Source organism: Mustelus asterias, chromosome 10 (genome assembly GCF_964213995.1).
Source record: "Mustelus asterias chromosome 10, sMusAst1.hap1.1, whole genome shotgun sequence".
In the NCBI taxonomy this organism is placed as follows: Eukaryota; Metazoa; Chordata; class Chondrichthyes; order Carcharhiniformes; family Triakidae; genus Mustelus; species Mustelus asterias.
In genome coordinates, this window is record NC_135810.1 from 118,159,538 (window position 1) to 118,172,882 (window position 13,345).

The following is a 13,345-nucleotide window of genomic DNA, read 5'->3' on the forward strand; positions in this document are numbered from 1 at the left end:
GCTGGCTGGCCAGCATTTATTGTCCATCTCCAGTTGCCCTTGGAGAGCAGTTGAGAATCAACCACATTGCTGTGGCTCTGGAGTCACATATAGGCCAGACCGGGTAAGGACCGCACATTTCCTTCCCTGAAGGACGTTAGTGAACCAGATGGGTTTTTCCAACAATTGACAATGGTTTCATGGTCATCAGTAGATTCTTAATTTCAAGTATTTTTTACTGAATTCAAATTCCACCATCTCCCGTGGTCGGATTCGAACTCGGGTCCCCAGAACATTAGCTGAGTTTCTGGATTCATAGTCCAGCGATAATACCACTCAGCCATCGCCTCCCCTTAAGAAGTAATCAAATTCAGCCCCTCAAGCCTGCTCCGCCATTCAATCAGTTCATGGCTGATCTCTCCCTGGTCTCAAATCTAACTCCCCGCCTGTTCCCCAAATCCCCTTATCCCTTTTGCTATTAGAAATATATCCATCTCCTTCTTGAAACCATTCAAATTCAAAATGGCTACAGTTACTCTTCCTACTGCATGCGAGTGTAATGAAAGAAGGAGAAAACCTACATTTATACAGGACCTTTTGTGATGACCCAAGTCGCTTTACAGCTGTTACAATGTAATCAATGCTATCAAACAGCAGAGCAGGTTTGAGGGGCCGAATGGCTTATTTCTGCTCCGAACACATGTGTTTGTATGTTGGATGAATGGAGATGAGCTGGTGAGACTCCCTTTGTCATCCATAATTATCTTGTGGACGAAGGGTGGAAGTATGGCTGGAGTTCTGTTTATTTTCAGGCTCATGGAAGCTTGCTGTGACCAGGTTTTGTGGGATAGAATTGCGAGGTTAGGGGTGTGTAACAGGCTCATAATGAATCAGTAACCTGTTTTACATTGCACAAGATTTGATTTGATTTATTATTGTCACATTTATTAGTATACAGTGAAAAGTATTGTTTCTTGTGCTGTACAGACAAAGTATATCGCACATAGAGAGGGAGAGAGTGCAGAATGTAGGGTTATAGTCATAGCTAGGGTGTAGAGAAAGATCAACTTAACGCAAGGTAAATCCATTCAAAAGTCTGACAGCAGCAGGGAAGAAGCTGTTCTTGAGTCGGTTGGTACGTGACCTCAGACTTTCGTATCTTTTTCCTGATGGAAGAAGGTGGAAGAGAGAATGTCCGGGTTGCGTGGGGTCCTTAATTATGCTGGCTGCTTTGCCGAGGCAGCGGGAAGTGTAGACAGAGTCAATGGATGGGAGGCTGGTTTTGATCTTTACGATCTTTTCCATGGTCTTTGATCTTTTCCATTTACTTTAAAATTATCCGTTTGTTTACTTACCTATTAACCCACTCTATCTTTGTGGTTTTATGAGTTTTTTGAGGCACTGAAATATCATGAATGCAATTGTATAAAGCATTGGTGAGGCCACGCCTGGAGTATTGTGTGCAGTTTTGGTGTCCTTATCTGAGGAAGGATGTCCTTGCTATAGAGGGAGCACAGCAAAGGTTTACCAGGCTGATTCCTGGGATGACAGGTCTGTCATGTGAGGAGAGACTAAGTTGGTTAGGATTATATTCACTGGAGTTTAGAAGAGTGAGAGGGGTTCTCATAGAAACTTATAAAATTCTGACAGGGTTAGACAGGATAGATTCAGAGAGAATGTTCCCAATGGTGGGGGGAGACCAGAACTAGGGGTCATAGTTTGAGGGTGAGGGGTAAACCTTTGAGAACTGAAGTGAGGAGAAATTTCTTCACCCAGAGGGTGGTGAATGTGTGGAATTCACTGCCACAGAATGTAGTTGAAGCCAAAATGTTGTGTGATTTCAAGAAGAAATTAAATATAGCTCTTGGGGCTAAAAGGATCAAGGGATATTTGGGGGAAGGGGGATCAGGATATTGAATTCGATGATCAGCAGTGATTAAGATGAATGGCGGATCAGGCTCAAGGGCCGAATGGCCTCCTCCTGCTTCTCATTTCTATGTTTCTATGATGCAGTTGCATTGCATGGTAGATATTGAAATTATATGGTAGTGAGAAACAGCAATCAGCATCAACAAAACACAGATATAATTCTGAACCATTCAATCTTGTTCCTCTGTTCACTTAAACGTTGTGTCACACAGAGACACCCGAGGGCTCCAACACTTCTCATTGTCAGCAAGTACCGAATATTGTTCAATCATTCCGTATTGTTGCTCAGGAATCCTTTGTTCGTTCTATCCATTGTGATTGCTGATAAAAGAGAATCCAATTACACCCCCTGTATGAAATAATTATTTATATTGAATAATATCTGCCCAGGCAGGAGAAAATCTTCCACAGAATGGAAAAGATCTTGTGCAGTTTGACCAGGTTGCAAATGTTGAATCTTCCCCCACCCCACCCCACCCCACCCCCGTTCCCCCTCCTCCCCGTCCCCGTCCCCCTCCCCAATTTGCTGTCACTGTGTTTATATGGTGCAATGCGCATATCATAGAAATCATAGAAACCCTACAGTGCAGAAAGAGGCCATTTGGCCCATTGAGTCTGCACCGACCACAATCCCACCCAGACCCTACCCCCGTATCCCTACATATTTTACCCGCTAATCCCTCTAACCTACGCATCTCAGGACTCTAAGGGGCAATTTTTTTTTAGCATGGGGCTAATCAACCTAACCCGCACATCTTTGGACTGTGGGAGGAAACCGAAGCACCCGGAGGAAACCCACGCAGACACGAGGAGAATGTGCAAACTCCACACAGACAGTGACCCAAGCCGGGAATCGAACCCAGGTCCCTGGAGCTGTGAAGCAGCAGTGCTAACCACTGTGCTACCGTGCCACCCTAACCACTGTGCTACCGTGCCACCCTAACCACTCTGCTACCGTGCCACCCTAACCACTCTGCTACTGTGCCACCCTAACCACTGTGCTACCGTGCCACCCTAACCACTGTGCTACCGTGCCACCCTAACCACTGTGCCTCCGTGCCACCCTAACCACTGTGCTACCATGCCATCCTAACCACTGTGCTACCATGCCACCCTAACCACTGTGCTACCGTGCCACCCTAACCACTGTGCCTCCGTGCCACCCTAACCACTGTGCTACTGTGCCATCCTAACCACTGTGCTACCGTGCCACCCTAACCACTGTGCTACTGTGCCATCCTAACCACTGTGCTACCGTGCCACCCTAACCACTGTGCCTCCGTGCCACCCTAACCACTGTGCTACCGTGCCACCCTAACCACTGTGCTACCGTGCCATCCTATGTTTCTCCCTCAGCCTTCGTTAAACTATGTTCATTGCACCTTATTTCATTGCACCATATCGTGTTAATGAAGGCTGAGGAGTTACTGACATCAGTGTTATCATCTGTACAGTGTTACGGGGAAGGCGATGGCCTAATGGTATTATCGCTAGACTATTAATCCAGAAACTCAGCCAATGTTCTGGGGACCCGGATTCGAATCCCGTCATGGCAGACGGTCGAACTTGAAATCAATGAAAAGAAATTTGGAATTAGGAATCTACTTGAGTCGACTGTCGGAAAAACCCATCTGCTTCACTAATGTCCTTTAGGGAAGAAAATCTGCCGTCCTTACCTGATCTGGCCTACATGTGACTCCAGACTCACAGCAATGTGGTTGACTCTTAACTGCCCATTAAAATGGCCGAGCGAGCCAGTCAGTTCAAGGCCAACTAGAGATGGGCAATAAGTGCTGGCCCAGCCAGCGATGCCCATGTTCCATGAAGGAGTAAAAAAAAATGAATGTAATCTTTTCCTGTCAAATTAACAATATTACATGGTACTGATAAAGTAAAATCTCTTGCTTATTTAACAGTTGCAGTGGGATCACCGACAAGGTGCACACTAACCAGCACTGCATTATATCATTGCTGCTCTCAATATTAATGACCCATGTTGCATATATTAAACATATGTGTCAATATGTGTATCCAGATGTTTATCATTGTACTAGGACACCTCCATGATTGATTGGTGAATCCTGAAAAGGGGAAAAATATTTTATCTCTTGTTTTATTCATTAGTGTCACAAGTCAGCTTACATTAACACTGCAATGAAGCTACTGTGAAAATCCCCCAGTCGCCACACTCCGGCACCTGTTCGGGTACGCTGAGGGAGAATTTAGCATGGCCAATGGACCTCACCAGCACGTCTTTCGGACTGTGGGAGGAAACCGGAGCACCCGGAGGAAACCCATGCAGACACGGGGAGAATGTACGGACTCCACACAGACAGTGACCCACGCCGGGAATCGAACCCGGGTCCCTGGCACTGTGAGGCAGCACTGCTAACCACTGTGCCACTGTGCCACCCCTAATGATTGCTTAGAAGATTGCTTAGAAGATTTCAGAGGGCATTTAAGAGTCGATCGTATTGCTGTGGGGTCTAGAGTTACACATAGGCCAGACTCAGTAAGAAGGGCAGATTTCCTCCCTTAGAGAACCAGATGGCTTTTTACCACATTCAATAGTAACTTTATATTTAATCACCAGATTTATTAATTAAATTTAAATACTAACAACTGCCGTGGTGGGATTTGAACACATGTCCCCAGAGCATTGGCTTGACCCAGTCTAGTAGCACCACGCCACCATATCTCCACAATTTAAGCCTTTGGAGTAACATCTGGGACCAGAACCTTTTGATTTGGAGCTGAGAGTGCTGCCCATTAAGTCGCCACTGTAACTGCTGGAATGTTGCCTTACTCCAGATGAGTGGCTTTGAGTTTTGACTATCATAGAACATCATAGAATCCTTCAGTGCAGAAGGAGGCCATTCAGCCCATCGGGTCTGCACCGAACACAATCCTACCCAGGCCCTATCCCCGTAACTCTGTGCATTTACCCTAGCTACTCCCCCGACACTAAGGGGCAATTTAGCACAGGCAATCCACCTAACCCACGCATCTTTGGAGTGTGGGAGGAAACCAAAGCACCCGGAGGCAGCGGTGCTAACCCCTGACCTCCCTTTGGAAGATTCTGACAATCAGGTGACAGATCAAAACATCAGACAGTGAGGTGCTCAGCCCAGCTGGCATCCCAAGCATCAATGCCATACAGAGGCAGTCATCGCTGGTCATGTAGCCAGAATGGGTGGCACGGTGGCACAGTGGTTAGCACTGCTGCCTCACAGCATCAGGGACCCTGGTTCGATTCCCGACTTGGATTGCTGTCTGTGTGGAGTTTGCACATTCTCCCCGTATCTGCATGGGTTTTCTCCGGGTGCTCTGGTTTTTTCCCACAGTCCAAAGATGTGCAGGTTAGGTGCATTGCTCCTTAGTACCCTGGGATAGCGGAGTAATTATGTGAGGTGATGCGGATAGGGCATGGGTGGGATTGTTGTTGGTGCAGACTCGATGGGCCAAATGACCTCCTTCTGCACTGTAGAGATTCTATGATTCTATGGTTGAACGCCAGACACTCGCTCATCAAAGCAAATCCTCTATGGAGAGCTTGACTCTGGGATGTGCTCTCATGAAGATCAAAGGCAAGCACAACAAGGACATGCTGAAGGCTTCACTTAGGAGTTTTGGCATTGACTTTTGAAGCCTGGATGTAGCTTGCCCAGGATCACTGGCATGGCAAGTGCGTATCAGAGGCAGAGGGTATACACAAGGAGAGGAAATCATTGGCCATCTAAAACTCCATCGGCTGTGGCAGCCATTTCATATTTTCAGCAACAACCCCCGCACCCCAAACTCGATCAAACATCTCAGATGATGAACATGGCGGCACGGTAACACAGTGGTTAGCACTACTGCCTCATAGCGCCAGGGAATGACCGGGTTCCATTTCAGCCTTGGGTGACTATCTGTGCGGAGTTCGCACATTCTCCCCGTATCTGCGTGGGTTTCCTCCGGGTGCTCCGGTTTCCTCCCACAGTCCAAAGATAAGAACATAAGAACATAAGAAATAGGAGCAGGAGTAGGCCATCTAGCCCCTCGAGCCCGCCCCGCCATTCAATAAGATCATGGCTGATCTGACGTGGATCAGTACCACTTACCCGCCTGATCCCCATAACCCTTAATTCCCTTACCGCTCAGGAATCCATCCATCCGCGCTTTAAACATATTCAGCGAGGTAGCCTCCACCACCTCAGTGGGCAGAGAATTCCAGAGATTCACCACCCTCTGGGAGAAGAAGTTCCTCCTCAACTCGGTCTTAAACCGACCCCCCTTTATTTTGAGGCTGTGTCCTCTAGTTTTAACTTCCTTACTAAGTGGAAAGGATCTCTCCGCCTCCACCCTATCCAGCCCCCACATTATCTTATAAGTCTCCATAAGTTCCCCCCTCATCCTTCTAAACTCCAACGAGTACAAACCCAATCTCCTCAGCCTCTCCTCATAATCCAAACCCCTCATCTCCGGTATCAACCTGGTGAACCTTCTCTGCACTCCCTCCAATGCCAATATATCCTTCCTCATATAAGGGGACCAATACTGCACACAGTATTCCAGCTGCGGCCTCACCAATGCCCTGTACAGGTGCATCAAGACATCCCTGCTTTTATATTCTATCCCCCTCGCAATATAGGCCAACATCCCATTTGCCTTCTTGATCACCTGTTGTACCTGCAGACGGGGCTTTTGCGTCTCATGCACAAGGACCCCCAGGTCCCTTTGCACGGTAGCATGTTTTAATGTGCGGGTTAGGTGGATTGGCCGTGCTAAATTGCCCCTTAGTGTCAGGGGGACTAGCTAGGGTAAATGCATGGGGTTATGGGGATAGGGCCTGGGTAGGATTGATGTCAGTGCAGACTCGATGGGCCAAATGACCTCCTTCAGTACTGCAGAGATTCTATGATTCTATGATTCATCTCAAAGAATGAACGAGGAAGCCAATGGTGTGTTTCCAGATGATGTCAAGCTCTCATAGAAGATTCATTGGGTAAGTGACGTCACCGAGGGACAGTCGTAGTTACATAATAGGAAGAGGTCAAGTCTAGATACAACTTATCGTTTGCGCTCCATGCCATTCTTCAATCAGGGAGGACATGGACCACTAGAGGCATTTGGTTGCCATATCATGAGCATTAGTGATCATCTGCTGGTTCTTAGGAGGCGTCCCAATTCTAGTTGAGGCAGGTCTGACCCTGGGCAGGACAGTGGCACAGTGGTTAGCACTGCTGCCTCACAGCACCAGGGACCCAGATTCCATTCCGACCTTGTGTCACTGTCTGTGCGGAGTTTGCACGCTCTCCCCGTGTCTGCGTGGGTTTTCTCCGGGTGCTCCGGTTTCCTCCCACAGTCCAAAGATGTGCTGGTTTGGTTGATTGGCCATGCTAAATTGACACTAGTTTCAGGGGGATTAGCATGTGTGACGTTCTGGGATTAGGACCTGGGTGGGATTGTTGTCGGTGCAGACTCGATGGGCTGAATAGCCTCCTTCTGTTCTGTAGGGATTCTGTGCCACATCCTCCGCCATGGGTAGGGAAAGGAGAGCAGCTCCCAAATCAACCGTAGCCGAAACCAAACTCGAATGCTGTGCTGGCACATATCCGGCCAACGGAACCACCCGGATATCACAAGACGTTTTGATTGCTGTCGCACTCACGTGCATCTGGTAGTTTGGAGCGATGGATGGTGATGGTAGTGGCTCCAATACACCACACAGCTGGCCAGGAAACTCTCCCATTCTTACCGACTGCTATCGGACATATTGGGCGGCACGGTGGCACAGTGGTTAGCACTGCTGCCTCACGGCGCCAGTGAGTGGGTTCAAATCCCGTCTTGAGTCACTGTCTGTGTGGAGTCCGCACATTGTCCCCGTGTCTGCGTGGGTTTCCTCTGGGTGCTCCGATTTCCTCCCACAGTCCAAAGATGTGCTGGCTCGGTGCATTGGCCGTGCTAAATTCTCCCTCAGTGTACCCAAACAGGTGCCGGAGTGTGGCGACTAGGGGATTTTCACAGTAACTTCATTGCAGTGTTAATGTAAGCCTACTTGTGACACTAATAAAATAAGAAAGGCAGGAATATAAGAGCAGACCAGAATGGAGTAAGGCACTGTGTGCTTTTTCATTCTTCTCAAAGGACATCTATAATGAATATGATAAATCAACTAACACGGCCTTGCAATTGTCATCGGACAGATTACAATGAGCTACATTCTCAATAAAAAGCAGTGGCTATTGTTTCAAACACTATTACAGTTATGATGAAAGCAATCTGCAAACGCCTTCGCACTACCCCACCCCCAGCAGTGAGCAAAGATTCAATCAGGTCACTGCACTGACTTTCAGGAGGTTATTAAGCTAGCTGTGGTTATTAATTGTGTTTCTATTCTGGACTCCAGAAACATTGAATAAAGCTGGCAATTATTAATTTATCTTCGCTTGTTTGAAATTAATTTTTATGTCTTTTCAGAAACAAATGTATTTGGGTTAAAGAAGCTTCTGCCTGACTTCCCCAGAGTTTGGCCAATCGTTAATATAAAGTTAATATAAATCATTAATATAAATTGGTTAGCACTGCTGCCTCACAGTGCCAGGGACCCGAATTCAATTCCGGCCTCGGGTCATTGTCTGTGTGGAGTTTGCACATTCTCCCCGTGTCTGCGTGGGTTTCCTCCGGGGGCTCCGGTTTCCTTCCACAGTCTAAAGCTGTGCAGGTTAGGTAGATTGGCCATGCTAAATTGCCCCTTGGTGTCCCAAGATGTATCGGTTAGGGGAATTAGCAGTGGAGTTATGGGGATAGGGCCTGGGTAAGAAATTCTGGCAAGACAGTTGGCGCAGACCTGATGGGCCAAATGGCCTCCTTCTGCACTGTTGGGATTCTATGATTTTGGGGGCAGGAGCCGTGAGTACAGTGGAGTTAAGGCCACAATCAGATCAATCATATTCTTATTGACTGACAGAGCAGGCTCAATGGGCTGAGTGGCCTACTCCTGCTTCTATTGCTTGTATTTTTGTTCATCATAGATGATCATAGAATCCCTACAGTGTAGAAGGAGGCCATTCAGCCCATCGAGTCTGCACCGACCACAATCCCACCCTGATCCTATCCCTGCAATCCCACATATTTACCCTGCTAATCCCCCTAACTGCACATCCCAGGATACTAGGGTCAATTTAGCATGGCCAATCAACTTAACCCACACATCCTTGGAGTGTGGGAGGAAACCGCAGCACCCGGAGGAAACCCATGCAGACACGGGGAGAACGTGCAGACTCCGCACAGACGGTGACCCAAGCTAGGAATCGAACCCGGCTCCCTGGCGTTGTGAGGCAGCAGCGCTAACCATTGCGCCACCGTGCCGCCCATGCTGTTATAACTGAAAATAGAATGAAGCACATAATGAAGGGAGTTGACAAAATGGATGCAGGCCAGTTTTGAAGTTAAATTTCTTGAACGCCTTTGAATGAGGAAAGCAGCAGGAAGGAGACAAATGTCCAGATCTGTGACGTGAGTTGCCAGAGAAGGCCATTGAAGCCAAAGCTGGCTCCAGGAGACAATGAGACTGGGAGTGCGGGAGAGTGGAGTAACCTGGTGAAAAGGTGGAGGAGAAACATTGTTTCGAAGAAGAGTCATTTTCAACCTGAAAGGTTAACTCGACGCTGATACACCCCATGGGTTTTTCCAGCGCTCTTCTGTTTGTATTTCAGATCCACAGCACCCACAGTGGGGGTAGAATTTCCAGCCCCACTTGCCACGAGAATCGTTGCGGGTGGGGCGGACAATTTGACAGACCGTTGACCCCCTTGGCTGTGCTCCTTGGTTGGGGGGTCAATCACGAGGGGGCACAGTTACCAACGCTTCTACCTTCTCAGAAGACTAAGGAAATTTGGCATGTCGGCTGCGACTCTCACCAACTCTTACAGATGCACCATAGAAAGCATTCTTTCTGGTTGTATCACAGCTTGGTATGGTTCCTGCTCTGCCCAAGACCGCAAGAAACTACAAAAGGTCATGAATGTAGCCAAATCCATCACGCAAACCAGCCTCCCATCCATTGGCTCTGTCTACACTTCCCGCTGCCTCAGCAAAGCAGCCAGCACCCTGGACATTCTCTCTTCCACCTTCTTCCTTCGGGAAAAAGGTCACGTATACCAACCGACTTAAGAACAGCTTCTTCCCTGCTGCTGTCAGACATTTGAATGGACTTACCTTGCATTAAGTTGATCTTTCCCTAGCTATGACTGTAACACTACATTCTGCACTCTCTCGTTTCCTTCTCTATGAACGGTATGCTTTGTCTGTATGGCTTGCAAGAAACAATACTTTTCACTGTATGTTAATATATGTGACAATAATAAATCAAATCAAATCAAATCAAAATCAAAGGAGATTCAGAGATTTGAGAAAAACATTTTTCACTCAGAGTGTTGGGAATCTGGAATGCTCGGCCTGGGGAGGTAATGGAGGCCGGAAAACTTACAACCTGTAAAAAATATTTGGATGAGCACTTGAAACATCATAACATTCAAGGATATAGGAACAAGTGTTGGAAAATGGGATTAGCGTGACTTAGTGGTTGTTATTGTCGGCGTAGTCTCGATGGGCCGAAGGGCCTTTTCTGTGCTGTACGACTCTATGGGCAGAAATTTCCCGTGCCGCTCGCCACGGGTATCGTAGCGGGTGGGACTCGGACCATGCAAAGGTTCTTTGACTTCGGGTGGGATTTTCTGGTCTTGGGGCAAGAGAGGCCCTATCCCGCTCTATGATTCTATGATGCTGGGCGGCCATTTCCGGTATTTGGGCAGACAAATTTTTGAATCATAGAATCCCTACAGTGCAGAAGGATGCCATTCAGCCCATCAAGCCTGCACTAACAATCCCACCCAGGCCCTATTCCCGTAACCTCAAGTATTCACCCTGCTAATCCCAATCAGGGACAATTTAGCATGGTCATTCCACCTAACCCAGAGTGAGGGAGGAAACCGGAAGAAACCCATGCAGACATGCGAAGAATGTACAAACTCCACACAGACAGTGACCCCGAGGCTGGAATCGAACCTGGGTCCCTGGCGCTGTGAGACAGCTATGCCTCCATTGTATTGTCGTGAAAATTGAGCTGAGTGGGTTGGCTGCTCTCTCTGAAGCTTTGAGTTTATAATCTGCTCAAGGTAGATGACCATGGTGGTGGTCAGTTTCATGGGAGTGTGTCCATGTACTGGTTATCGAGGTTACTGCGCCATTGATGCTGCCAATAAAAGTCATCCCATGATCAACTGCATGCTTCATGAAGTTAGATGTCTGCAGAAGGAGCCCCAGAAGGGATGGAGTGTGAAGAACAGCAGCTCAGAGCCAGAACAAATAAAATCAGACAATTTATACACATGGGTTAACTGCCTCTCGCCTACAATTAATCGTACTGATTAGAAAAGCTGTGTGTTTTGCGACCATATTGGTTTCCTCATTAAGCCGGTGCACGGGCTGCTTGGATTTGCTTATCATTTCTCTCCTTCTAAAAACCCTTACAACTCCAAATTTTACCGCTTGCCGGGGAATCTGTGCTGAGATTTTCTAATATGAGGAGTAACCACGAGGACTGCCTTGGTTTGAAGGAATATCTCCTGGTGTCGGCTGCTGGGGAAAGGATAACCAGCTCAATCAATCAATCAATCAATTAATCAACCAATCAACATTGACTTCTTTTCCCCTTCCCTTTGCTTCCCATTTTCCTGGGAGGTTTTTTTTAACCGTGGCAACTTACCATCCTCAGTCGGGACATAGACGTTCAGGTAAAGGCAGTCTTCGCTTTGATCTTGAATGTAAGTGGCCACGATATCCAAGTTGGAGGTAAACCAAACAGGCAGCATGACGTCGGGCAAAATCCCGTGGATATTTTGAGGGCAGACGGGGGCGAAGTGAGTGGCATTCCTGACGCCGGTCCAGGAGGACGGGGACTCCGGATGCTGGAAGCGCCTCTCTCCAGTCGGAGCCGAGGCGTACGGTATTCCAAGGTACTGGTCCACGGGTCCCAGGATCTCATTGGGAAGAGGTGTTCTGACCCCTCGGAGCTTCCCGTAGTTGGTGGTGACAATGGGGTAGTTTTCCTGGCAGGTGAGGAGGCCAATTCGCACGGCAAGGCTCGTTATCCAGAGCAGGACGTTTATATTCACGGTGGAGGCAAGAGCAAAAGAGATCCACGGTATTCCATTGGAGCTGGACATTGTTGATGATCCGAAACTGGCATGCAACCTGCCAGGAGCGAGAAAAGCAGCCGGGGGTTTCAGTGCCAATCTTTACCTATTGCAACTGGATTTAGATCCAGAGGGATCCATTTACCACCGAGGACAACCAATCGATTGCTTTAACCCTGGTATTATCCATCTGAGTCTGCGATTACCATCTTGTGATCAGGAGAACCTCTTCCACTTGGACAGAAATGAAGACAAGGTGTTCTTCTGGAATGATGAGGTCTTTCTGCCAAGGTGACCGGGAGGATTGACCAACCTGAAGAGCAGGAAAAGGAAGATGATCATTCCAGAGAAAAATACTGTGCAGTCAATAAGATAGAATCTTAGAATCTTTCCAAGACACATATATGTGAGAATACTGAATGAGATGAACAGGACCAACTGAGCAACACTGGGCTAATTTCTGAACTGCTTCCCTATATAATTACATTGAAGGGCACAGAATCTACAGCACAGAAACAGGTCCCTTGGCCCAAATGGTTTTTGAGCCTCCGCCCTGCACCCCCCCCGCCCCCCCACACACACACCCACCACCCCCACCCCCCCCCCCCGCCTCCTGGCTGACTGTCTGTCTGTGTGGAGTTTGCACGTTTTCCCCGTCTCTACATGGGTTTCCTCCGGGTGCTCCGGTTTCCTCCCACAGCCCAAAGATGTGCCAGTTAGGTGGACTGGCCATGCTAAATTGCCCCTTAGTGTCCCAAGATGTGTAGGTTGCATGGATTGGCCATGGTAAATTGTCCTTTAGTGTCCAAAGATGTGCAGATTAGGTAGATTAGCCATGCAAAATGACCCCTTAATGTCCAAAGATATGTAGGTTAGAGGGATTGGCCATGCTAAATTATCCCTTTGTGTCCAAAGATGCGTAGGTTAAGTGGATTAGCCATGCTAAATGCATCGTATTATGGGGATGGCGTGGGGAGTTGGGAGGGTGGATGCTGTGTGGGCCTGGGTGAGATGAGGGGAATGGGGGGGGGCTGGTGCTGGGCCGGCGTAAGATGCTCTTTCAGAGAGTCGATGCAGATTAAGTGGGCCAAATGGCCACCTTCTGCACTGTACGGATTCCTTGGTTTACTTCACCTCAGCAAGCAGCAGATCTTTCGAATCCGCTCGCCCTCATAATTTTACTTGACTTTCCCTTCAACATATCTTTGGGCCAAAATTCTGGAACTCCCTCCCTAACAGCACTGTGGGTGTACCTC

At 48.0% G+C, this 13,345-nt stretch overlaps 1 protein-coding gene across 1 annotated transcript in view; it reads right to left on the minus strand.

The window, feature by feature from the left end:
* Positions 1–12,119, minus strand: part of nlgn4xa (neuroligin 4 X-linked a) — a 290,095-nt gene extending 277,976 nt beyond the window's left edge. Inside the window, exon 1 of the mRNA XM_078222563.1 lies at positions 11,660–12,119. Coding sequence (XP_078078689.1) covers positions 11,660–12,119 — 460 coding nt within the window. The remainder of the gene's footprint in view (positions 1–11,659) is intronic.
* Positions 12,120–13,345: the final 1,226 nt, after the last annotated feature.